The sequence below is a fragment of the Harpia harpyja genome, unplaced genomic scaffold, assembly GCF_026419915.1.
Source record: "Harpia harpyja isolate bHarHar1 unplaced genomic scaffold, bHarHar1 primary haplotype scaffold_65, whole genome shotgun sequence".
NCBI classification, from domain to species: domain Eukaryota; kingdom Metazoa; phylum Chordata; class Aves; order Accipitriformes; family Accipitridae; genus Harpia; species Harpia harpyja.
Window position 1 is genome coordinate 694717 of NW_026293416.1, and position 26038 is coordinate 720754.

Sequence of the window (26038 nt, forward strand, 5' to 3'; positions counted from 1 at the left end):
TACAGAATTGCACAGGGATGACAAATACCCAGTGGTCCAGCTCATTTTGATTGTTTAAGACCAGGCTTTTGGGTAGAACACAGTTGAGAAAATTTGAAACCTAACACTCCCATCTTGATTGGCAGCTCTTTCTTCATCAGTTCTTTGAAATTCTTTCATTCCTTGGGAATACGTAGCAAGACTTTCCTCATCAAAAGAAGCAACAAAGATCAGTCACAAATATGCGGAAAACCGGACATCCACCTACTTGCTGCCTACCTAGTGACATTAGCAAGGCCCTGCCTATACACAAAGATTAAATTAACGTACAATCTTCCTACACAGGAACTAAGGATCAACTGAATACAACCATCTGTTGTCACCTATTTGCACAAGAGGCACATGCTGCTTCAGCTTCTATCTTTCAGGCTGTTACCCATGAGAAAATGGAAGCATGTTTTATTGTAAGAGGAAACCTTTAATTGGAAAGCCAGTTCATGGCCTAATTTGCCTCTCTATGCACGTATCTAGCGAATAGCCCAGGAAACGTTACACAAGTGATTAGCAAAGCAAACCCAGGACACCTCAAGAGATCCCGTAACTACACGAGTCTCTCTTTCCTCTTCACCCCAGTTCCCAAAGCACCGAGGCAGGAGCAGGCAGGGCAGTCACGCACTCGGCTCACACCAGGGAAGAGAGAGCAGCAACAGCCCTCTGTCACTCAGGATTAGTAACAACAATTTCTGCTCTCAACTGGGGCTCAGTCCATGTGCGGTCATGCGTTTGAGTTACCGCCTAGCCACGGTGGTACTGCTCAATTCAGGGTTAAACATGATACATTGTCCTTTAAGGAGGACAATTACTCCACAGCTTCACCATGCAAGCCTGATTATTTTGTATAAATTACGCATGCTTTGCTAAGGACTGTACCCTTGAAGAAGGAACTAAACACTGACAAAAAGGAAACATCCTGCTCCAGAAGGCACGGGATGATCGCCAAAGAACCATGAACTAGGGGAAAAGTAAAGGCAGCAGGGGGAGATCACAACCACCGACTCAATTCAAGGCTGGAAGAACTTGCCCCCCCCCCCCCCCCACTTGCAAGGAGGATGCGTGCTAGTTTACATAGCAAGTGAGGCTAATTTAAATATAACTGGCCAATAGTAGATGAGATGGTGACTACTAACCAATGAATGTAAATTTAGGTGTTTTTTTACTAACCCTGTAACAGAATAAATACATTGTTCTTCTTTGGTGTGGTGTGCCAGCTTTGTGGATTTACCCCCCAGCACCCATCTCTGCGCAGACATGAAAGAAACAAATTTCTCGGCTCTGCGTGTAAGATTGGCTTACTGCACACTGGGTACCGACCCCCGCTTGTGGGACAACACATCTGCAAGTACAGTACTGACCCAGATAGGAAACAGAGGGTGCCAGTTAATCCCAGGTGTCACATACACTGTACCTTCTTCCATCGCCTCCTCTCCATGAATTGTTTTCCAGGCTCTTCTGATAGATGGTACTTGAGATATATTCCAGATGTCAATTATATTTTGTAGTTTGTAAGCAATAAGTAGGTATAAGCAGAATATATGGTTTCCTTTAACGAGATAAGACATCCTGTAACTCAGAAGTAATTAAAGGATGTGTAGATAGATTTGTGAGAACACAGGAAAACAGACATATGGACTCAAGGACGAGGGAAACTAAGAATGCAAGTAAGAAGATAAGGGGTGGTTTGTTGGCATGAGAACAGCACTTTTGGAGGTCAAAGATTACTTGGCATGAAAGATACAAGAAGAACAAAGGAAAAACAGAAGTTTAATATCAAAATATTGAAAAGGGTAAAGAACGCTTAAGCAAGGAAGAGGATGGTAAGACCCCCGAAGAACACCCGACGACCACCCAAGGCAACAACTGCGACTGCGCCAAGGGCATTTGCATATGTTAATTATTTCTCGGAAATGTAATGAATAAGGTTTCCTGGAAATATGATGAATATTTATATCACACATGTATTTAAACTTCACTAACGAGCTTTACGGTGTGCACGATAGGTGGAGCGATCCCCCGTGTACCCAGCGCTGAAATAAACACGCCTGCTTTAGAACTCACTCTCCGAGTTGTAAAGTTTGTTGCGCGCGCCACTTCCACCTCATCCCAGCTCAGATACCTGCACACTGGCTCAGGGCTGGCGACCCTCGGGGCAGCAGCAGGAGCTGCTCTGACCCTGGTGCTGGGGTTGTTCCTGGGGCTGCGCACTCGGGCCCAGGGCTGGTGAGCTGGGCCACGGCAGGGCCCACGGGTGATGAGGTCTCCAGGTCTCCCCCGGGCCCGTCCACACTGCGAGACCACCTGCCCCTGCCCCTGCAACTGCCCCTGCCACTGGAACTGCCCCTGCCCCTGCCCCTGCCCTGGGCCTGGCCTTGGCCTTGGCCTTGGCCCTGGTCCCCCCCTTGCCCCGGCTGCCCCACCCCGTCTCTCCCCCATTTCTCCTCAGGCCACTCCGCCTCTGCCCCCTCCGGCCCCGCCCCAGGTCGGCAGTGACTGACAGGCCAACACCGGCTCCGCTGATTGGCTCAGCCGTGGCCAATGGCGCAGCTGTTGCCGGGCGGGCGGGGCAGCCCGGGCCTCTCCTCACAGAGCTGCCCTGCGCCAGCTGCCCCCCGCCAGGGCAGCTGCTCCTCAGCCAGCCGGGACACTGGGCCTGCGGAGAGACGGCCTGCAAGAGGGGCCATTTCACCTGGAGCTGTTCTCTCAGCAGCGCAAGGTGTGTGCGCAGGTCTGCCCTCCCTCGGTCTGCTCGTGGGGTCTGGGCCCCCTCAGGGAGGGGACATGAGAGGACAGGAGGGGATCTGCTCTGGATTCGCTCTGGATCGACAAGTCTTCCCCAAAAGGCGGCTCTGTCTGGGCTCCAGCCACAGCCCCGGGCGGGAGGAGCTGCGTGACGGGAGCCGCTGGCCTCGGCCAGGCCGGCACCCGGCAGGAGACAGGGCTCTGGCCCCGGTCACACCGCCCGTGCTGAGCCCAGCACCCGGGGCCTTCCTCAGGCCTCGCCTTCCCCTGGGGCTGAGGAGGAGAGACACCCTGTCCTGGGGTGGCCCAGGGCATCCTCCTGCGGCCAGAAGGAAGGACGGAGCCCCGTCCCTCTCCCCACAGGGGCTGACCACTGTCCTTCCCTTCTGTGCCTGGGGCTTCAGGGCCAAGCAAATGCTGGGGCACCGAGGGCTCCTGGGGCAGCTTTGGGCATCTCGGAAGCTGAGGCGTGGCTGCCCCTTTGCTTCTGCAGATGCAGTTATCTGCTACCCGCTCCACGATTAGAACTGTTTCTTCGTCATGGCATGTGGACTGGACAGATGCCACGTCCCTGTTAGTCTGGGAGGACTTCAGGGAAACAAGGAGGTTGCAGCATGCACCCAGGTAGGAGGACGGTGGAAAGGAGCCCTGACAAGGTTTTTCTGCTGTTTCAGATCTGAACTCAGACATTTGTGTGCATCCCAGCACCAAAGTCTGCTTTTTTTCCTCCAAGCTGCACAGCTTTTTGCCAGCAAAAGCGAGTCGGCCTGAGCTGGTCTTTGGGATAACTTGGCTCCTTCCATTTTGAATTGCGTGCCCACGCTTTTCCTTTTTTCCACCAATGTCTTCCTTTCAACCCCCTTCCCCCCAGGTTCCCTCCTCTTTCAAAGGTGATTGTGATTTCAGTTTCTAGACAGATCATGGAGCAGGTAGACCCAGGATGTAAGTGTGGACTGGTCTATATCTTCAGAGCTGTAGGCTGAGCTGTTTTACCTTGAAAGGCTAGATAGATATGGGCTATGGGTAGAGTTTCTGTTTGCTAATTATTACTCCTTTTGGGGCCCTGTGACAGTGACAGTAAGTTTGTCTGCCTGCAGATCTGCAGCAGTTAAAACTGACACTGAAAGAGTTTCAATGATGGATGCTGTTCCGTGTGTTTCATTTTGGGTACCCATTTCACTGAGCTAGAATTATTCCTTTGCAGTTAGGTGATGGGGATCTTCTTGCACTGGTCTTTTCTTTCTGGAGCGCATCCTGATATCCTTTGTCATCCAGAGCTTTCCCCTCTGTTGCTAAGAAGAGTGATGGTCGTGATGAGGACTAAATCCGGTGAGTAACGATTTCTTCAAGTCTGATTATGAAGGTGCCAAGCCCTGTTTGGAGAGTCCAAAGGCTTCATTTCAGGCCCAAAGCCTCATTTTTAGCTTCCAAAGCCTCTTTTTTAGGGACAAAATCCTCCTTTTCATGGACCATAGGCTCATTTTTAGGATTCGGTCTGCAATTTTAAGGGCCCAAAGCCTCATTTTGAGCATCCAAAGACCCATTTTTAGGGTGCAAAGCCTTAGGTTTTGGTACCAAAGCATCATTTGAGGGCCCCAAACCTCATTTCAGGGTTCAAAGCCTCATTTTCATTTCTAAAGCACCATTTCTAGGGAGCAAAGTCCCATTCTTAAGGCCTTGACCCTCATTCAGAGAGTCCAAACCCGTCTTTCACAGCTCTGAGCCTCAAATGTAGTGCTCAAAGCCCTGTATTTGGCATCAAAGCTTCATTTCGGGGGGCCACAGAGGAACCAATAGGTTCACCTTGTTGTCAGGGTCCAAAGCGTATTTGTAGCATCTCCCCCATTCTTTGCAGTGACAAAGCCTGCTTTTGAGGGCTGAAATCCTCATTTGGAGGGTCCAAACCTGCCTTTCATTACCCATGGCCTTTTTTTAAGAAGCCACAGTTTCATTTTTAGGATCTTGTGGTGGTGTTTATGTCACTGCCGACAGGGCAGGCCCAGGAGCCTGGCTTGTGCAGATGCTTGTGATGTCACCTGTGGCCAAATTCCTCTGCCGGAGAGGGCAGAGGCTGAGCGGCCTCAGGAGAAACAGGTGAGAGGTGGGCCAGGGGCAGCTGGGGCAAGGGAGGGAGCAGGGCCAGGACCAGGACCAGGGGTGCCACATGCACAGGAGCAGGTATCTCATTTTTATAGAGCAGCATCACTTTTAGGATCCAGCCCGTTGCTTTGAGGGTCCAAGCTGCATCCTGAGTTTCCAAGCCCGCATTTTTAGGCTCCAAACCCCTCTTTTAGGGCCCAAAGCCTCAGTTTTAGAGTCCAAAACTTTGATTCTAGGGTTGAAAAGCTCCTTCTTATGGTCCAAAGCCTCACTTTTTGGGCCCAGGGACTTATTTTTAGGGTTTTAATCTCTCTTCTAGGGTAGTATGCCTCATTTTTAGGTTTCAAACCTTCATTTTTAGGACTGAAAGCCACTTTGTAGAGTTCAAAGCTTCGTTTATAAGGCCCAAATACACATTTTTAAGTCCCAAAGCCTCATTTTGAGTGTCCAAATACTCATTTTAGGGTCCCAACTCTTATTTTTGTTAAGAAATCCTCATTTTGATGGTCCAAAGCTTTATTTAGAAGCTCCAGAGCCTCATTTCGGGGTCCACAACCTTGTCTCTAAACTCAAATTTTGAGGGTCCGAACCTGATTTTCAGGGCCCAATGCCTCATTTTCAAGGTCCAAAGAATCATTTTTACAATCCAGCCCTTTATCGTTAGGGTCCTGAAGCCACATTTCAAGGGTCCAAATACCCATTTTTAAGGTCCAACCCCCCCTTTTACAGTACAACCCCCACTTTTAGAGCCCCAAGCCTCATTTTTAGGGCCCAGACCCTCATATGTAGATTCCAAAGCCTCATTTTGAGGGTCTAATAACTCATTGTTTGCTTCCAGAGGCCCATTTGGAGGGTCTGAATATGCATTTTTAGGATCCCTCATTTTTATGGTTGAAATTTTCAGGGCCCAGAGCTTCATTTTCAGGTCTGAAGAGTATTTTTTAGGAACCAAACCTTAATTTTGAGGCCCAAAGCCTCACAAAAGTGCTCAAACCTGCAACTTTAGGGTACAACCCCTCATTTCTAGCACCCCCAGTATCAGTTGTAAGGTCCAAAACCAATTACAGAGCCCATATTCTCTTTTTCAGGGCCCAAAGACTCAGTTTTAAGCTCCAAACCATCATCTTGGGATCCAAAGCCTCACTTTTAGGGCGCAAACCCACATTTTTATGGCCCAAAGCCTCGCTTTTAGGGATAAAAGCCTCACATTAGGGTCCAAAGTCTATATTTAGACTCCAAAGACTCATTTTGATGGTCCAGAGGCTCTGCTGCAGTTGGCAAAGTCTCCTTTTTAGAGCCCAAAGCAGCCTTTTTAGGCTTTCCAAAACTGCTTTTTCAAGCTCCAAAGCCTTTGGGATCCAGCCAGTTGCTTTGAGGGTCCAAGCTGCATCCTGCGTTTCCAAGCCCGCATTTTTAGGCTCCAAACCCCTCTTTTAGGGCCCAAAGCCTCAGTTTTAGAGTCCAAAACTTCGATTCCAGGGTTGAAAACTTCCTTCTTATGGTCCAAAGCCTCATTTTTAGGGTCCAAGCCTCATTCATCAGTTCCAAGCCCCACTCTTCAGGTGCAAAGACTTTTTGAGGGCCCAGAGCATCATTCTGAAGGCCCAAAGCCTGATTTGGAAGGGCCAAAGGCTCCGTTGTAGAGGCCAAAGCCTTATTTACAGTGTGCGAAGGCTCATTTTCGGGCCCCAACCCTCATGTTTTAGCTTCCAAAGCCTCCTTTTTAGGATCCAGTCTGCAATTTGGAGGGTCCAAATGCTCATCTGGAGGGCCCGAAGCCTCATCTTAGGGGCCAAACTCCTCATTTAGGGTACGAAGCCTCATTTGGAGCCTCCAAAGACCCTTTCTTAGGGTGCAAGGCCTTAGTTAGGTCGCTGCAAATTCAGCAACGGGTCGCTGCGCAAGCCTCCCTTCGGCACTGTCCTCCAAGAAGTGGGGTGGCGCTGGCTGCCTCCGAGTCAGCGGCTCAGCGTCAAGGAGGGAGACTGGACCACGGCGGCAGCTGCTCAGCAGGCGATGACACAGAGGATGTCGCTGCTAGCTGATTGTGTTGCTTGAGGACAGAGGATGGGTAAGTAAGTGATGACCTACAGAGGAGGTCACTGCCAGGTGATTGTGACCACCACCGTGAGGGCGGAGGGCCAGTTGTCCCGCACAGAGGCCCCGGGCTCACTGTGCAAGTCGCACTGTGTGGTGAGGTCCTCGTCCTCCCAGCTGGGCACGGCCATCTTCTCCTGAGGTACCCCGTGTGCCACAGGGCGCTGATGATGGCTTCTGCCTGGGAGAGGAACCATTACCACTCACAGCTGGAGAAAGCAGCAGCTTTCCTCCCCAGTCTCATTGTTGAGGACTGTCTCAGGAGTGACAATCCCATTCAGACTGTCCACGGAGTGCTGCTCTTTGCGGATATTTCAGGTGGGGGGAGCAGGGAGGAGCAACCACGGACACGAGCCTTTTTGGGACACACTAGGCCCTTTGGAGCCCTGCCCCGGCGCCTCAGACAGAGTGGCCATCTTGTCACTGCTGAGGTCTTCTGCTGGGATGCCCAAAGAGAGGGGGACAGGTTATGTTGGGCGGTCAACCGCTGCCACCGCCAGCACTGAGCCAGCGCGTGGGAAGGTGTGACCTACAGGTTCTCGGGCCGGGCAGCATGGAACTGGCTGCCGGGTCCTTTGGCCCACGTGGGCATTTCCTGACTTCTGGGTGTCCCTGTTAGAGGTTTCACTGCTTTGACAGAGAAATTCATCCAGAGGAGCGGCCCAGACAGAGGCACTGATGAGCTGGCGCAAACCCTCAATGACTACCTGTGTGACATTTTGGAGGGTAAGAGCCGTGCCGCGGGACTGTCTGGCAGCGGGCCATGAGGCTGCTCATGGAGGGTGGAGGTAGACATGCTGGGCAGCCTGGTCCTGTCTCCTTGCAAGGGCTGCAGGAACAGCAAGAGCAGCCAGGGTGTCCTGGTGAATCAAGACCGGCACAGGTCCTTTCTGCTCCCCACTGTGGCCGAGGAGGCACCCGCTTTCTCAGCAGCTTCCTCTGTGCTTCTGGCATGAACACCCGGCTTGGTGATGCATTAGTGCCCAGAGCAGGCTGGGGGCATCCAGCAAGTGCCAGCGTGCGAGTGACCTGAGGATGCTGGCGCTGATATACGTGTGTGTGTCTCTGTGTGTGTGTGTGTCTGTGACACCCTCACGAGCCCCTTTTCACGGGGGACATCTTGACCCTTCTAAGCTGACCGTGAGCACATTGTGGCCACCTCTTTGGCAGCACCTGTAGAGCAAAGCAAGAGAGTCCTCAAAGATGATGAAGGGTCTGGAGCATCTCTCCTATGAGGAAAAGCTGAGAGAGCCGGGACTGTTTAGCCTAGAGAAGAGAAGGCTTGGGGGGTGATCTTAGTAATGTGTCTAAAACCTGAAGGGAGGGTGCAATGAGGACAGAGCCAGGCTCTTTCCAGTGCTGCCCAGTGTGAGGAGCAGAGGCCATGCCCCAGGCATGCACTGAAACACAGGCCGTTCCCTCTGTATGTCAGGAAAGACTTTTTGAGTGTGAGGGTGACTGAGCGCTGGCAGAGGTTGCCCAGGCAGCTTGTGGAGTCTCCCTCCTTAGAGCTATGAAAAAATGATCTAGCCACCGTCCTGGGCAGCTGGCTCTGTGCAGCCCTGCTTGAGCAGCAGGGTTGGACCAGATGGACCCCAGAGGTCCCTTCCAGCCTCCACCTTTCTGAGATCTGGTGGCAGCTCGCAGCCCTGCCTCCCTGCCTGCTGTGCACATACCAGGGCTGTGGCCCCTGTGAGCCTGGGAGGCAGGCCAGAGCGGTGCTTTCCTGAGCTGTGCCCCACGGTGCACCCTCACCTGGGTGCTCCTCTCGGGGTAGAGGGGCTTGCTCTGTGGCTTCTGGAAGAAGGTGCCCACATGGCTCTTCCTTTCCTTCTCTCTGTCTGCAGAGATGCTGATTTTTGGAGGAGACATCTTTAAGTTTGCTGGTATGTACGCAGGACGATGATGCCCACGTGTGCTGACCTGCGGCATTTAAGCGTTGTGGCGGCCGTTTGCTGTGCTCTCCTTCTCAAGAGGCTCTGTGCAGCACCTTGAGCCAGCTTCCTGGCCATTCACGCACCCCCCGTGCAGTGCCCTTTCTCCAGGCTTCGCTTTCTCCCTGGGCCTGCCTGCCTCCGGTTTGGCTTTGGCAAGGGCTGTGGTCTCCCTCATTCTGCCCCTGCTGGTAGGACCCTGGGCTGGGGGTGGGGGCAAGGAAGCACTGAGAGGAGGAGACCCCCTAGAAAGCACAGCCAAAGGTGTGTGTCGGGGTGGTGGTGAGGGGCAGGGAGGCCCTGGTGATGGCGGAGCTCGGGCTGCCAGGCTGCGAGGGGAGGAGGTGGCCCTGGTGTGCTGCAGCTGCAGAGGAGCGCTCGGGGCAGGGGGTGCCACCGCTGCCGGCTGTCGGCCGCTGAGGCTGGCCCGGGAGAGGAGCGGTGTGCCGGTGCCCAGGGTTTGGCCCTCCAGGACGATGCCCTCCCACAGGCCCATCTTCCTCAGCACGTCGGCCAGTTTCTGCTGTCCCTGCCGCTGAGCGTAGGTTGGGGAGAGTCAGGTCTCAGCAGAGCCTTTACCTTTCCCTCACTTTCCCCAGGGGATGCTGTGCTGGTGCTGTGGAGAGCACCACCCCGGGAGCTGGCTAAGACCATCAGCCTGGTGCTGCAATGTAGCCGGCAGATCCAGAGGAAGTATGGGAATCGTGACACGCACGTGGGTCAGAAGGTCCGACTGAAGATAGGTACGGGCGCTGTGGCACGGGGTGCTTCTCGCTGGCAGGGAATGGGGGGATCCGTACTGGGGCTAGTGCCAAAGGAAAGCATCTCCTGCGAGCATTTAAGGGGCCAGCTGTAGTCTGGGTGGGGATGGGAGACCAGGCCTGCTGGGTTTGCGTGCGTTTGCAACTGCAGAGGAAGCTTAAAGGCAAAGCGGGCGTCAGATCAAGTATGAGGGTCCTTGAATGTCTGATTTAGCACAGATGTCTGTGGGAGGTAGTTATCTTTCCATTTTTTCAGGTGGGGGCAGCTCTGCATCCTTTGCCCTGCTGGATTCTCCCCTGCCTCTCACAAAGAGCAAAGGGGAGCTGCTTTGCACATGGCTCTGGGAAGGGCTTTGGCAGGCTGTCGTGTGTTCTCAAGCAGACAGCTACAACCTGCCTGCATGTTGGTGGAGCAGGCAGTGATCAAGCCCGCCTGGTTTGCTGGGCTTCTGGGCAGGCTGCTGGGCTTCTGGGCAGGCAGCTGGCTAAGACACCCGGCACTCTCAACACACTGTCTATTTCTAGACACCCGTTTCAGGGACCTGTGTCAGTATGCCCCTGAGGAGGATGGAGGATGGAGGATGCCCTCCCCTTCCATAATGCCCTCCCCACTGGGCTTCAGATTAGGTTCTGAACAGCTGAGATGCTGGGGGCTGTAGAGCTCCAAATCTTCCCTGTGTCAGTGCTGCTTCTCCCTCTCTCTCTCACCAGGGATCTCTGCAGGGCCCATGGACCTCCTGCTAGTCGGAGACAGGAGGCGGCAGTACTTCTTGATCTGTGGCCAGGCCCTGGATGAAGTTCGTGAGGCCGAAGAGCTTGCGAACGCAGGTGAAGTAATCCTCTCGGCCACCTCCTGGGAGCTCTGTGAGCAGCACCGGCTCAGGACCAGGCGCCCTGCAGGCAAAAGAGCTGTGAAGGTAGGTGGATGGGATGGCCTGTAGAGCCATTTTGAGGACCCAGACCTGGACATGAAGGAGGGAGGTGTCAGAAGGCTGAGGAGCTGGATGTGGAGAGAGTTGGAGCTGTGGAAGTGGGTAGGCAGCTGAAGCTCTTGTCCTTCCATCTCAGGGGTAACAGTGGGCTGGGCTTGCTTGGTTTGAGGGGTCGGGAGGCACTGGGAGGGTTTTGGCCCCACCAGCAATATCCTCTGTGGGTCATGGCGCTGTGGTTGACAGCTGGGGGATGCTTGGATGATGCCTGCCCAGCTCCGGTGCTTCTGAGGAAGCACTGCTGTCCCATCCAGCCAGGTGGGCTTGTTCTCCCCTTTTCTGGGCAGTGACGGTGGAGGGCGGGCTTTGTCCCCTGGGACTCCTGGGGAGGCCAGTGGCAGTGCCTTCACGCCGTGTGTCTTCAGGTTACAGGCATGGATCGGATGTCTTGGTCAGAATGCCAAGACGCTTTACGCAAGCTTGTGCAACACCCAAGGAGCCGCCGCTTGGAAGGGGAAGGTGAGTGCCAACTTCACCTTGTTCGCAGATTGCCTGGAAAGGTGGGGCCTGGCTGCTTCAGGGGCCAGAGAGGAACCACCCCCGCCCTCTTCCTCCTTTCGGTTAGCACTCATGCTTTTGGCCCTTGTGTGCATCAGCTGGGGCAGTGGCTGCTGCTGCCTTCTCCCTCCAGGGGACAGCACTGCCGTGAGCATCTGGAGGTGGCAACATGAGCAAACGCAGAAGACTCTTTCTCCCCCGTTTCCAGTGCCAGCCCCTGCTTTCCAATACCTCGTAGTCCCATCCTCCCAGCAACCACCTGCTTTTTCTCTCCTCAGGTGCCATGAGGCCCGCTCTTCCCCTGCCCAGCGGCCCTAATGCGCACGACATGCTTAGCAAGTACATATCAGAAGCTGCTCTCAGGAAGGTACGTCCAGGCCACCACTGCTGGGGGCTGCATTTTTGGAGGGCAGAAGAAGTGGTGCATTGCAGAGATGGAGTTCTCACGAGAACAGACAAACAGAAGAAAACGCACCCTGAGAAGACAACGCGGGGAAACTGAGCCAGGGGGCACTGGTGCTGCACCATTGCGTGTGTTGTTCTCAGAGAGATATGGGTGGTGGGAGGCAGACTTCTGTCTGTCTGTCTTTTCTGTGGGTATGGTTCTGGATGTGCTGCGGTCGTGACAGTGGGATAAAGGAGAGGTTGCACTGAAGTCCCCAGAGCATCCCTGCGGGTCGCCCCTCATGTCCATACTTGTCCCAGGATGGGGTGTTACCGGAGCAACTTTCTCTCCTTTGTCATTTGCGTTAACGATTCGGTATCTGCCTGCCACAGGCTGGGCAGCCTGCCCGCCATTTGCACCGAGAGGAGGATTTAGCCCTTCCTCGGGTAGTACCTGCTATTGCCAGTATGCCTGCTCTCCCTCGGTATCTGGTATGGGGAGTAAGCCCCCGGGAGAGCAGGCTGGTGAAGCCATCGTGCTCTTGTCTTCCAGCTTGATGACAGAGTGCCGCTGGAACTCTTCTCTGAGCTACGGCCAGTCACCAGCCTCTTCGTCCAACTGCAGTTGACTGCAGGTATCAACACAGTGGCCATCCACACCGCCGTCCACGATGCCAGCAGGATGATGCTGGAAATCCTCTGTCCTCACAAAGGCGAAATCAACAAAATCGTCCTGTTTGATAAAGTGAGTGTGTGGGAGCAATCGCTTCCCCCCACCCTGAGAGGGTGGGCGGTGAGCAAGAGGGAGAGGCTCCCTCTTAGGCACTGTAGCAAGATGTGCTGCATCTGTCCTTGGCAGGGCTGCGTGTTCCTCTGTGTGTTTGGCCTCGGCGGAGAAAAGCTGCCCTACGAGAGCATTCACGCCTTGCAGAGTGCTAGTCAGATCTTCAATTCCTGCTCCATGATGCTCATGGAAACAGAGTGAGCGTGTGGTGGGGGTGCATGCTGCCTGGGATGGCGCAAGGGGGCTTCCCAGAAAGAGACGTGTCTTCTAGCTTGCTCTGCCTCGTCCCTGGCAGGAAGGAGGCCAGTGCCCTGGGAGGTGGCAGGCAAGCCCCGGACTTAGCCCTTGGCAGCCAGGCGGAGTCCCTCCAAGCACACCCTGCTAGCCACCGTGCTGGAACGAGCCCTTGCAAGGGCGAGAGGCTCCTTGGTGCCAGAGGCAGGCCCTTCTGGGCGACTGGCCCACGAACGGGATGGGGTCCAGCCGCCTGATCTCAGGTTGCTGCCATCGCAGGCAGTGACATCATGGGTGCCTTCTTCCCTCCCTCTTTGCTCACGAGAGGGCTGTGGCCTTCTGCAGGTTGCAGCTCAGGGAATGTGGCCTCAGGGGAAGCGTCCAAAACTTCCCACGTGCCTTCTACCCCATCCTTTGTCCCTTGCAACGTGGGTATGTTGCGCCCCTGAGCTCTCCACGTCCCCAAGACCCACGCTGGCCAGACAGGATGGCGGGTGGCCCAGGCTAGCGCCGAGGGGAGGTGCGGGAAGGGATGAATCTGGGCGGGCAGGACTGCGCCTGGGGCGCTGCTGAAGCTGCGCTGTTTCCCTGTGTGCCAGGGCGGTGTCTGTTGCAGTTACCAGTGGGACGGTGTTCTGCGGAGTCACCGGCCACCCTCTGAGGCATGAATACACAGGTAGGAGGCGTGCGTCTGAGGTGCGGGAGGCTGGCATGGGCCTGCTTAAGCATAGGACTCTGGAAGAGGAAGGCGGGCTGGGAGAGGGCTTTCCCAGCAGCCGGTCAGGAGCGGCCCAGGCAGTGCAGGTCCTGGCCCATGGCAGGAGAATGGGCTCTGTGGCCGTTTGTTCCCCTGGGTTCTGCTGATCCCGCTGTGGGGTTGGCCTGTGCTGGAGGTGAGGCAGCCATTGGCCTGGAAGGGCGCCACGGGGCTGGTCGCACGGAGATGTCAACGCACGCGCGCTCTCTCTCTCTCTGGCAGTCATTGGCCAGAAGGTGAATTTGGCAGCCCGGATGATGGTGCACTACCCTGGGCTGGTGTCCTGTGATGCAGTGACCTACGCCTCCTCTCGGCTGCCCCCTTACTACTTCAAGGAGCTGCCGGAGAGAAAGATGAAAGGCCTCAGTCATCCTGGCACTGTCTATCAATATGTGGGGATCACCAAGAAGAGGTGAGTGACCTCTGAGAGGGCTGGATGAGGGGATTGTGGCATCAAGGGTGCAGCCTTGGCCAGCAAAGAGGAATTAGGCAGAGAGAGACCAAGCTGGTCTCCCTTGCCTGTGGCTGAGACGGTGAGAAGCCCTGGCGCGGGAGGCTTTTTGCCTCTCTCCCCTGCTGTCTCCTGCTGCTAAGAGAGCGGGAGCGAAGCCACAGGGATGGGGAAGGTTTGCCTGTCTTGGCAGACACAACCTGGCCTTGCAGGCTCTGTCCAAATGGCTTTCAACTGTGCTTGCTCCACCACGTGCCCTGGTAATGCTGACCCAAGGAGGTTTTTGTCCCGGCTGCTTCCGAGCAGGAAGCTTTGGGCCAGCCTGGTTCCCATGGGGAAATGTGGACCATGGGGACACTCTTCCTCATGTCTTCCTGCTGAAATGTCAGCTCTTCCTCTGGGCCAGGATTTGACCTTCTCTTTGGATGACGGTTTGAATGTTAACATTGCCATCTCTTGGAAACTACAGGAGGACTTGAGCCAAAGGTGCTAAGGTGCTTGGCATCCCAACCCGTTCAGTGACACAAGTCCTCCTTTCCAAGACACTTGTTTCTCTTTGCCAGCGTGTGCTAGCCAACAGCACGCCCTGGCTCCTTTCACATGTCTCCGATGTCTCTTGGTTTGGCCTCTGGTGGTGGACTCTTGATACGTTCTCCTGTCCTGCCATGGCCGTTGGGCTTCTTTATGCTTGAAGCTGTCCTAGCGTGCAGCTTGAACTATGGGTGGGGGTGCATACAGGGGAAAACATGCTGCTCGCAAGAAAAGCAGGTGCACGAGGAGCACATCCTGCCCCTCTACGCCAGGCTGCTTCTCTGTGTCCCCTGGCTTCTCACCAGCTAATTGACTTGTGTTTTCTTTTCCCCTGCTTCTAGCATATTTGGCATGGGTCTTGCCAAGAAGAGGTCAGAGTACGCCCCCTTACTGGGTAGGTGGAGAATGCCTTGCTCTTCTGAAGCCCAGTTTCTTCCCCTCGGTAACTTCTAGTGCCATGCTGGGAAGGGAGAAGCTTTTGCCGGGGATGGTGTTGCCTGCAGCGGCCCTAAGGAAGTGCGGCCTCTCTTGGCCCCTACTTGGTTGATCTCTTTGGGGTGGAAAGCAGGGTGAGGCGCCTGGTGCTGCCTTGCCGTGCTCCAGACCTGGTACGAAGGTACCTTTCAGCTACGGAGCTGCTCACACCTGGGGGCTATGTCTTTGGGATCAGGAAAGAGATTGCCTTCTGCCAGACTGACGGAGAGTTCCGGTGGTGGGTTCTCCCCCTTGTACTCCTCAGAGATCCTTTCTTGGCATCATCTGGGTGTAGACATGGAAACGTCAGGACACACGGGGTGCCTTTAATCACGCGGTGTCTTGCTGGAGGTTTTGGGCCCTGTTACAGGTTAACCCCGGGAGGCAGCTCAGCCCCACAGAGCCACTCGCTGCCCCCAGTGGGATGGAGAAGAGAATCAGAAGGGTAAAAGTGAGAACAGTGCTGGGCTGAGACACACACAGCTTAATAGGTAAAGCAAAAGCTGTGCAAGCATGCAAGGTCGAATCAGGCATTCGTTCCCTGCTTCCCATTGGCAGGCAGGTGTCTAGCCATTTCCAGGAAAGCGGGGCTGCATCATGCATAACGGTGACTTGGGAAGACAAACGCCGTAACTCCAAACGTCGCCCCTTCCTCCCTCTTTCCCCTAGCTCTTCTTGCCAAGCACCGCATCATATGGTATGGAATAGGGCTTTGGGCAGTTGGGGTCAGCTGTCGTGGCTGTGCCCCCTCCCAGCTTCTTGTGTGCCCCAGCCTGCTCGCTGGCGGGGCGGCATCAGAAATGGTAAAGGCCTTGACGCTGTGCAAGCACTCTTCAGCAATAACCGAAACAGCGTTGTGTTAGCAACACCCGTGTCTGGTCACAAATCCAAACCATAGCACTGTAGGAGCTATCACTGAAGAAAATTCACTCTAGCCCAGCCAAAAGACACTGAAGATGCTGCCTCGGCTACCAGGAATTGCCCTGTGGCTCATGCTACAGCAAGGAGATGCTGCAGCAACTCGCATCATCTCTTCCAGTCTTGTGCTGGATCACTGCGGGGAGTTGCATGGGGCCAGCTGAACCTCTGTGCCTGTGGGAGGGCAGAGGGTGGTGGGACGGGGAAGAAGGCATAGGAGCTGCGCTGTGGGGCAGGCGGGCCCCCTCCCGCTCTGAGGAAGGCAGAGGTAAAAAAGCTGGGATGAGAGGGCAGGAAGGAGGTCTGGCTGTAGGCAGGCTGGTGGAAGTGGTGGCAGGACAGGGAACTGCAGTGGAGGGTGCCAGCCAAAGTGACATCTCTCTGCTTTTCAGCACACCCAGCAGCTGGTTTTCTTGTTTGTCTTCACAGGTCGGGAGAAGGAGATTGACCTCTTTGGCAGCTGCTTGAAAGCCTACGAGGACTTAGGACAAAGGCACATCCTGGCATTTGAGGGACGATGGGCTCCGGAAAGAGCCACTTACTTACCGAACTGGCCTATTTCGGCCAGGCTGCTGGCCACAGGTACAGGTTTTTGACCTCTAGCTTTGGGACGCTGCCCCTGCCCATCACCTGGCAGCCATAGAACATTCCGTCCCCTCTGCCGGTGCGCCTGGCCCTTGGACTGCAGCCTCTCGAGAAAGCCTCCTGGAGACACTCCCTAGGAGCACCTGCATGCTCTGCTCCCGCCTCTACATCTCTGGGGAGCTGGAGGTGGCTTCTTGAGCCATGCCCTTTCCTCCTTCACTTCTGGGCCAGGCACAGAGAGAAAGAAAGAGCCCAAGCCCAATGCTTTTCATCTGACTCCAGACCCAACAGACAGCAGGGTGGCCTGTCTCGGAAGCCCTGCTTGCCCTCTGCCTGTTTCCCAGAAGGAGCACTGGGGCAGAAAAGCCTTCCTGTGGTCTGGGAAGCAGGCTGCTAAGGTCTGGAGCCCAAAGGCAAAGCCGCCACTTGCTCCATCCTTGCCCCTTAGCCCCATGAGTTCCTCTGCAGGGGGACGTAGCGAGACCTGGGCCGGCGCTGGGGAGACACAAGAGTCTGGACCCGGCTCTCCCGGTGGCTTGGCAGCAACTGCCCCTCTGTGCCCTTTCTCGTATGAGGAGCGAAAAGCTTGGCCTCCTCTGGGAAGCACTTTGAGACGAGTGGCTGACAAGCCCCCCCCCCCAAGGGCATCTGCACCCCTTTTGTCTTAGAAGGCTTGGGCTGTTGGGGATCTCAGTCCCCTTTGCTTTTGCACGGCAGGGTAGTTGCCATGGAACTGCTAGAGGTCAACATGAAGCAGTCCTTCTGTGCCATCCGTACGCTGATGGCCAGGGCCCTGGGCCTCCAGGACTGTGAACAGTGCGGTGCCAGGCAGCGCACGCTGCAGACAGAGCTCCGAGGGACAATTGAAGAGAGCAGCTTTTGCCTCCTCAATGACATTTTCCTTGTCGAGGTGAGAGCAAGAGGCCTCTCTGGCCCTGGAGAAGGCCTTCTCGTGAGCTTTTCTGGGTCTGATGTTGTGGGGGCGCACTGCTGGGAGTGCCTTAGCTCAGGGGTGGGAATCGTGGGGGTCATAGCACAGGTTTCCCATTCCTGGGCCCTGGGGGGCTCCCTTTCTGGGGTGAGTTCATGTCCCACGCTGCGTCTGGCGGTGCCCGGTGCCCTGTTCAGCACCTTGGAAGTGGCATTGGAGAGAGGCTGGTGCTGGGCGAGTGGTCTGCTCCAGCCAGCCCAAGCGTCCTACAGGCAGAGAACCAGCTCTTCAGCCCACCCCCAAGCCCCAGCTCTGCCAGCGACCCTCAGCAGAGGGCCTCTGCTTTAGGCTCCAGGTGAAGTCCCCACTGTGGCTCCTTGCACCTGTGCTGGGGAGAGGTAAGGTGCTGAGGCCAGCAGAGGCAGTTTGCTCTGCGGTCTTGCTTGGTGGGTTCGTGTGCCTAGCCCCAGAGCGATGCTCCTCCCTGACTCTGCTTTTCTGGCCAGTTTCCCGTTTCGGACAAGGTTTGCGAGATGCGTGGAATTGAAAGAAAAAAGGAGTTGCACTCGACTTGGGCAAAAGTGCTAGAGAAGGTGAGCATTTCTCCTTCCTTTCTTCCTCCTGGGTCAGAGAAAGAAAACAAGCCTGCTGGCTGCGGGCTCTGCACCACAGCAGTGTGAGCGGGTGGGAGGACCACACGCCCGGGCCATCGCCCTTCAGGGCCTGAGGAACGCCCCCCCCCCCCCCGCAGCCCCACAAACACACCCCATAACTTTCCTCTTGTCAAGTGTACCCTGGAGAAGGAGCAATGGCTTCTGCATTCCCTTGCCCAAGCTGCCTCCTTCTGCAGGTCAGGTGGTGTTAGGTGTGACCTTAAAATCTCAAAGAAATTAAGAGTCAGTAAGCTTCTGAGCAGGGAAGTGGCTGGGGAGAGACTTCCGAGCATCCTCTCAAGAGACAGAGGCTCAATCTCCTCCCCTGCAAGATGCTTGGGATTCCACTGGATTGCCCTCAGAACATCCTGCTTTTTTTCAGACCATTGGAGGAGAATTTGGCATATTCGTCATTGACAATGCCCATTTCATCGACCCTGCCTCCTGGAGTATCATGTCACCCGTGCTCCGAAATGTCTCCTACTTCATGGTCATGAGCTTAGCGCCGGGCTACGCAAGAACAGAGGGCTTTTGCAAAGCTGCAGCAGACAACACAACGTCCCAGAAAATCACCTATCTTCGTCTGGATGAGCTGAAACCTTCAGCTGTGGTGCAGACAGTCTGCCAGAACCTTAGAGTGGACAGCACAGATCTAGCGAGGTAAGTTCGAGGCGGGGGAGCTCTTCCTGAGGGCTTGAACCTATGCAGACCACGGACGGGAATCAGCCCCCAGGAAAGGGAGCGCAGGGCCACTAGAAGCATCACCGACTCTAGGGAGTACTCTAGGAGCTGGGTTGCTCATTATGCCTTGTCCTGGCAGGCGTGAGCTGAGAGTGGGCCACTGCCGAGACACAGAGCGTGGGAGGTGTCAGCCCTTCGCGGCTGCACAGAGAGGAAGGGAGGAAGAGTCCTGAGCCCAGGCGTGGCTGGGCTGTGAAAAGGCCTTGGTCTAGGTGGCCAGGCTGTGGGGGAGATGCCCTGGGGCAGAGGCCTGCCCTGCTGCCAGAGAGGATCTAGGCTCCTGAGGAGAGGAAAGGCAGGGCTCGCTGCTCTGCACTTTGGCCGTTGTCCACGATTCTTTTTCCATGGACTTCAGTGAAGGCTGGAGCTTCAGGGGGGCCCAAAAGCCTAAGCCAGCAGAGGACTGTCCCATTCAAAGGCGAGGTGCAGCTATGACAAAGATGCTGGCTACCCTGTATTGCCCAAGTGACTTGCCGCTGAACCGTGTTTCACCTTACTCCCCTTGTGGTGGTCACTGCCGTGTCTGCTCCTGTCCAGGTTCCTGATCCAAAGAAGCTCGGGGATCCCGTATTACTGCAAGGAGCTGCTGGGCTGCCTTCTTTGCAACGACATGCTCTTGCTCCGCACCCGGAGGCGGGCTGAAAAAGCAGAGGACAACTGGGAGAGCCTGATCAGTAAGCACCTTTGCTGCTGACTAGCGAGTTGCTGTGGCGCATTCTCCGCAGCACAGTCTTGCCCCATCATTGCCCCGCGGGTCTGGGCAGAGTCAGATCTTGCAGCGGTGCAGAACGTGGTCTGGCGGAGGCGTGGGCTCCTGCGTGCCTTGCTGTTGGGACAGCCAAAGCAGGGGCTAGCGAGTTCTGGTGGCTTGGAGGGGCCTAAATTCTTGGGGCGGGGGTTGGGGGGCTAAAACAACAGGGGAAATGGTTCCAGAGCACATGTGTTTCTGGTGTTTCTTAGGCGTTCTAATGGGCATGGAATTTACCCTGGCCCAACACCAGCTCACTTGAGAACAAACCCCAGCTTGAGGCGAGGGACGGGCCCGGGAAACTTGAATTCAAAACCATAAATCCCCACAAGGGTGCTGGTAATGGAAGAAAACGGTGGCAATGCCACCGAGCGCCCCATGCCAGCCGGAGTGCTGTGGCCTTGGGAACAGCCAGGGCTGATGCTGCATTTTGCATGATCCCTGGCAGTTTCCCTGGCTGTGGAGGTAGCCCTGTCGAAGGCAGCAATGCTGCTGCTTTCTGTCGCGGGGCATTCAGTTGCCCCCTAGGCACTCCAGAAGCTTTGACTGAGGGGCTGTTTGGGAAAGCTGGTCTGAAGGCAGAACACCTGTCTGTCCCGGGAGGGCTATGCAAAGAAATGCTTGCAGTGGGAACTGTTTTGCTGTGCTTAATGACCACGTTCAGCACATGCAGGTCCCTGCGCTTGCACTGGACCATGTCAAGTGGGACTTGTCCCCTCTCAGGCGAATTTTGAAACATTTGCAAGCCGCAAGTTACTTTGCACATTGCCTTATTCGTGTTCTCTTGCTCCACCCAGCTTCTGCAGTTGAGGCTTCACCCCTCGCAGCAACCTCGAGCTCCAGCGCGGGGAATGATGGCAGGGTCTGCATCATCAGGCCAGACGTGAACCCGGAGAACACGGTGCTGCCCACCACCTTGAAAGGTGAGGGACCGAGAGCCGCTCTGCCGGCTCGCGGCTGTGCTGGGGCCCCTTGGCGGGGCATTGGCTAGAGGGAGGCTGGGCGTTTGTGTGCTGCAGAGTCACCCTCTCAGCTTGGGGGCTCTGCTGGGAAGGTGGCTCCAGTGCAACCAGAAACAGGCCTGGGGTTGCGGGCAGCCATTTTCCCCTCCTGGGCGTGGACCAGCTGTGAGCCTGCTGGCTGCTTTCCAGCAGCAGGTAGGAGAGAAAAGGCTATTGGTGCAACACTAGGACGGCTCCCTTTTCTCACAGAAACAAATGCTTTGCTGGGAAAAGTCTTTGACTTGCCGCTGACTCAGCTGTGATCGCGGCTTTGCCCTCGCTATTCTCTTCTTAAGCTCCCCAGCTAACGGTGCTCTCAAGGCACTTAATCCAAACCAAATCCATTGGTTTTTTTCTGTGGATTGGCACGGAAATCCCTCCATAGCCAGGGGAGCTGGATGGGGGAGCTGTCAACGACTGTCCCTCCTCTCTAGCCGTAGCCATTTGTATGACCCTTGAAGAAACGTCATGCTAAAGCGTTCCTGCTATTAAGTTGTTTTGTCCCGTCCCGTCCTGTCCCCCAAAACAATGAAAACCAAACGAAAGGCATAGTATTGTCTGGCCAAGTTAAGAGAGCCACTGTGGGGAGTTCTGAGTCCACCTCTGCGGTGGGGAAGGTTCTCTGTTTTCTGTGCGCGCTGTTGGGCAAAAGCCTACTCCAGATGTGGTAGGGCGCATCATGGATGCATGTACCTGCTGGATCCTGCCCTCCTCACCCCAGGTGGGCGAGTGTTTGTTTGAGCGTCTCGCTCTTCCCCAGGCCTTGTGGCCTGCGATTCCAACAGGTGCGGAGCCATTTTGAAGACGCCTGCCCTGGGTTGCAATTGCCCAGCAGGTGCGGTGCCGAGGAGAAGAGGCCAAAGTCGACCCCGTTTCATGTGTTGAGACTTTCCAGCCTCTCCAGCCTCAGCATGGGAAACAGGCAAGAGAGAAAGAGGTGTTGCTTCTTTTTGACAGAGATTGCGCTGGCCCAGCTGGACCGGATAAAGCCACTGAAGCAGACGGTTTTGAAGTTTGCAGCTGTCATCGGGCCAGTGTTTACCACCCAGCTGCTGTCGCACATCCTTCCTGATGGCATGAGGCACAAGATGAATTGCTTGTTGGACATGCTGGTGAGCGACAACATCCTTAAGTGGCTGAAAACCACAGAGGTGCCAGAAGATGTCCGAGATCCTACCAAGGGGCCAGGCACCTCTCGGCAGGCAGGGAGTGGTAAGTGGTAGCAGTAAAGAGGCCAAGGGAGCTCCCAGCTGTGTCCTGGTGGGGCTCCCCAGGGCATGGTGCACTTCCCCCCTCTGCCCCAGTAATGGCTGGGTGGAGCTCAGGCAGGCATGGCGGTTCGGGATGGCTTGTTCAAAGATCTTACAAGTCAATCTCAAAGAACACTAGCTTTGCGCTGGAGGGAAGTTCCCACCAGCCGTCCCAAGTGCCTCTGCTCCTCTGCCTTCAAGTGCTGCTCGTAGCGCAGGCACGGGAGGGCATCTGGAATCACCGATATCCTCTCCCAGTTGCCTGCGGCATCCAGATCAAAGATGCCCTCCAAAGTGCCCCAGGCCCTTTGAGAGGCTTTTGTTCAGCTTTGATTCCCCTGTGGTGCAGCAGGGGAAGCTCAGGAGGCTGGGGACTGCCTTGCCAAGAGCGGAGAGAAAGCACTGGCCGGGGCTTGCTTCGGCTGGCGGCAACATCCCCAGCTCCTGTCTGGAGCACAGCTGAGCGCTGTGTCCCCAGGGCTGTGCTAGCATCAGCAAGGCAAGGCGGGCCCTTTCGCCTTGTCCTGCAAGGCTCGGTGTGCAGTAGCACCGGTTTGCTGCTAAGGATGCTCACCAAGGCACGACTTTCATGCCCCCGGCTGGGACGGCCCTGAGCCCTGGCCCCAGCTCAGGCTGATGCAAAGGCCCTTTGCCCTGCAGGTGTGGAGAGACCCTCTCCGAGCAAGAAGACCACGGAGCGGCAGTCTGGCGTGCTGGTCTTCTGTGTCCCACTGCCGCGGGAGGCTGCCTACGAGCTGTGGCCCGAGAGACAGCGGGTCGCCTTGCACCGCAAGTGCGCCGCCTTCCTGGAGCGGCACGCGCACAAATGCAAGAGCTGCGGCCAAGGGGACTTTGTTGCCTTCCACCGCTTCACCGTCACCAGAACCTGGGAGGGAGGGAGCAGTCAGGGCCCTGCTGAGCAGGGTGACCCTCACAGCTGGGAGGCCTTGGTGCTCGCAGGAGAACAGCTGACCATTTGCTAGCCTCAGCATCCTGTTGCTGTGGGGAGTACGTGCTGAAGGCCCTGAAGAAATCACCATATCCGCCTGAAGCTAGCAGTCTCTGTGGGAATGGCTGAACTCTTCGGAAAAACTGCGTACTCCTCCCTCGAAAAAGGAACTGCAAGGGACTGGAAAAAGGAACTGAAAGGAACTGCAAGGGATTGATAATCAGCGCTTGAAACTGGGACTTGTCATCATCGTCTGTCTGCTGCAACCTGGAACTTGGACCCCCATCACCTGCACCAAGATCGAGTCAACGGGACGTTGCTGGCTTCGTGGTGGTGGTAACTAGTCTTGCTGCATCTCTCCTGTCTTCTTGCTTAGGCCTGCCACTTTTTTCTTTCTTCTTCCCCCTGTCCTGTCGCTATTATCAGTTGTTATAGGAAATAAAACTTGTAAGGTTGTACGGCATCTGACCTCGTTTGTGTCTTAATCTCGCTCTTGGGATCGTTTAAGAACCCTCCCCGATATTGGATCGGGACAGCGCCGTGGCAGTCTTGGGCTCCGTGCTGTTTGGGATGATACTGTGTTGTGTGATCTGTCTGTGGAGGAAGAGACAACGGTGAGTTGTTGGGAGGTTTTTTTGCCAAACTTCTGTATTAGATGGCTGCTATTAGCCATGAAACATTTAGAGGTAGGGTATTCTGGAGTGCCGAGTCAGTTACCAGCCAAACTCTACTGAGATTTCTGCTGTAAGATGTTTTAACTGGCCTCTCAATTCATGGGCACTCTTTTGTGAAACCCCTTCCTCCTGTGGCAAGTGTTAGTTAAAAGTGACCCTGCCTCGACAAGAGCAGACCCAGCAACAGACGGAGGCAGATATGGCCATAAAAAGTGAGAACTGCAATCGTGACATCTGCCTGCCAGTGAACCTCCCAGCAGAAATCACCCTGTTAGGTGATGCCGTAAATCCCAGAGGTTCACCTTGGCCAGGGTGTCCCAGCAGCTCAGACCGTGGTGAGGAACCTTCCCAGCTCTCGCCCTTGCTTTGGAGAAAGAGAGTCAGTCTGTCCCATCTGCACCCCAACACTGCCACTGTTCTCAGCATAGATGTGAGAGGGGTTGTCTGTGCATGGGTACATTATCTCTTTGGATACATATTCTGAAGAGAGGATGGAGAGCACCAGAACAGAGAGCCAAGACTGTCACCTTGTCTGGTCAGGGACGGGCAGGGGAGCCGAGTGCTGGTCTCTGCCAGGCACGCTGAGAAAGGCGAACAGGAGGCTCTCTTGGCCCTGCAGTGCTGTGCCCAGCTTTGTTCCCATCAGCCTGCTGGTGTCAGGGCTCCTTCCCAGCATGTGCAGAGCAGGCAGGTCAGGATGGTCAGAGCCGAGAGCAGATGAGCCATGGGCAGGCAAGCAGAGCCCCAACCGAGGGCCCCCCCCCCGAGGGCACCCCGTTTTCTGCACAGAGCTCTCTGTACCCACAGCTCCCACATGCAGATGGGTGCCCGCACCCCATGGTGCACCCAGCGCTGCCCCACACCCACCTGGCACGGTAGCTGCAGCGGGGCCTCAGCAGCCTCCTCTCTCCACAGGTGCATCTCCACAGTTCAGGGAGCCCGGCCCAACACCAGCAGCTGCCCCTTGTGCCCAGACAGCAGTCCTGCACACCGCAGCACTTCTGAGAGCTGGACCTGATGCCACGGAGCACTGGGGGACAGGCCCCCACCAGCCCAGCCAGCTGCCCGCCCTGCCCGCCCCCACCCCAGCCCCCATGGCTGTTGTGGGACTGGCCCAGTGCCCCCCCACTTCCCAAGCCCATGGCCCTGCAGTGTCAGCAAGCAGGGAGCTGGGCATGGGACCTGCTGACCATAAAAATGAGGGTTTGGACCATAAAAAGGAGGCTTTCAACCCTAGAATCCAAGCTCTGCACTCTAAAAATAAGGCTTTGGACAATAAAAATGAGGTTTTGAGCTCCAAAAGAGGGGTCTGGATCACAAAACTGAGGCTTTGGAGCCCAAAATGAGGGCTTGGCCATGACACAAGAAATAATACATTGGAAAATAAAAATGAGGCTTTGGACACTATAAATGTCGCTTTGAAGCCTAAAAAGAAGCTTTCTGCCCTAAAAAAAGAGGGTTTAGACCCTAAAAATGAAACTATGGGCCCTAAAAAATGGCAGGGATCCCCTAGGCACCCCCTCCCTTATCTTAACAGGCAGCAGCGGAGGCCGTCTGGATGGAGGCCATCTGCGCTCGCTGCCGGCGGCAGCCCAGGCTCTGGAGGTAGAGCCCCTTGGTGTCTGGAGCAGGGGAAGCAGGGACATTGTCATTGTCTGCGGGACAAAGTGCCACCAGCCCCCGCTCCCTTGGCAATGGCGGGGACTCACAGTTGAGGATGGCGGCCCTCTTGCAGGGCCGGGCGCTGGCGGCAGCAGAGAGGAGAGGGGTGCAGAGGTGGTGCCAGGCGGCCTCACTGTCACACACCTCATGGAGGTAGCGGCAGGTCTGGCCCAGTCTCAGCAGGTCAGGCAGCGTCAGGAAGGAGATGACGTGCAGTAGCTGTGGGGAGAGAGGGGGCAGAGCATCAACCCCGGGACTCCCCCTCCTTTGAGGGGGAGACCCCAGCCCCACCATCGCCCCCTACTCCACTCACCATCTCTGGGAGGAGATGCTGGATGGTGGCCACGTCCTTCCCCTCCTCACCATCCTTCAGGCTGCTGCGGGGTCGCTTGGGCTGCAGGGAGAGGATGTGGCTGAGGTGATGGCGGGCGGCCCCACGGCAAGCACCACCCCCCACAAATCCTCGTCCACCCCACCGCCATCCCGGCCGCCTCACCAACACGTCCTCCTCACCATTGGTCGGATGCCGGCAGCGACGGCGGCGAGAAGCCCGGTGGCCCACGTCTGCCGTCCAGCGGCACGGCCACAGGATACCAACTGTCTGTGAGGCGGTGGCTCCCATGGAGATGGGGGTTCCAGAGCATGGCGGTGGGGTGGAAGGGGGGAGAGAGGGGGAAGGGGTGGAAGGGGCGATGGGGGCCCAGGCCTGGGTCGGGGGCTGCTGGGCCCCAGGGCAGGCCTGCGTGCACCATGCCAAAGCCAGGCCTGGTCGCCGGCGGAGCCCGCCTTCTTCTCGCATCGCTCTTTGCCGACATAGGTGGGGAGGGCTCTCAGTCTCCTCCCCTGAGGTGACGCTGCCTCGGATTGGCCTCCTGGGTGGTCAGGCTGCCGAGGGGTGGCGCCCGCCCTTCCCCTGAGGTGATGCCGCCTCGCGTCGTGTGATTTAGAATGCTGTTCGCTTACTTAGCATGAGCAGCTAGATGTGCTGAAGCCTTAGGCCGCAAGCTGCAAACTTTCACACAGGTTTGCTGAACATCCATTGCAATCTTCTTGATTAGCATTGGGGACTCATTCACCCAGGTTTGCTGAACATCCATTGCGATCCTCTTGATTAGCATTGGGGACCCGTCAATGGATTGTGTCTGATACCCTACGTC

At 56.0% G+C, this 26038-nt stretch overlaps 1 protein-coding gene across 1 annotated transcript; it reads left to right on the top strand.

Annotated features, from left to right (window-relative positions):
- The first annotated feature begins 2647 nt into the window (after positions 1-2647).
- Positions 2648-22579, top strand: LOC128138604 (adenylate cyclase type 10-like). Its single transcript, XM_052779803.1, has 23 exons — positions 2648-2749; positions 3269-3399; positions 3980-4104; positions 7594-7698; positions 8820-8858; positions 9506-9649; positions 10379-10584; positions 11022-11115; positions 11433-11521; positions 12092-12283; positions 12398-12519; positions 13156-13232; positions 13536-13725; positions 14637-14689; positions 16117-16269; positions 16376-16458; positions 16916-17182; positions 17710-17796; positions 18239-18516; positions 19135-19271; positions 20152-20268; positions 21304-21558; positions 22257-22579. The coding sequence occupies exons 3-23, from the start codon at positions 3987-3989 to the stop codon at positions 22577-22579; spliced, it is 3129 nt and encodes a 1042-aa protein (XP_052635763.1). The 5' UTR covers positions 2648-2749; positions 3269-3399; positions 3980-3986.
- The last annotated feature ends 3459 nt before the right edge of the window (positions 22580-26038 follow it).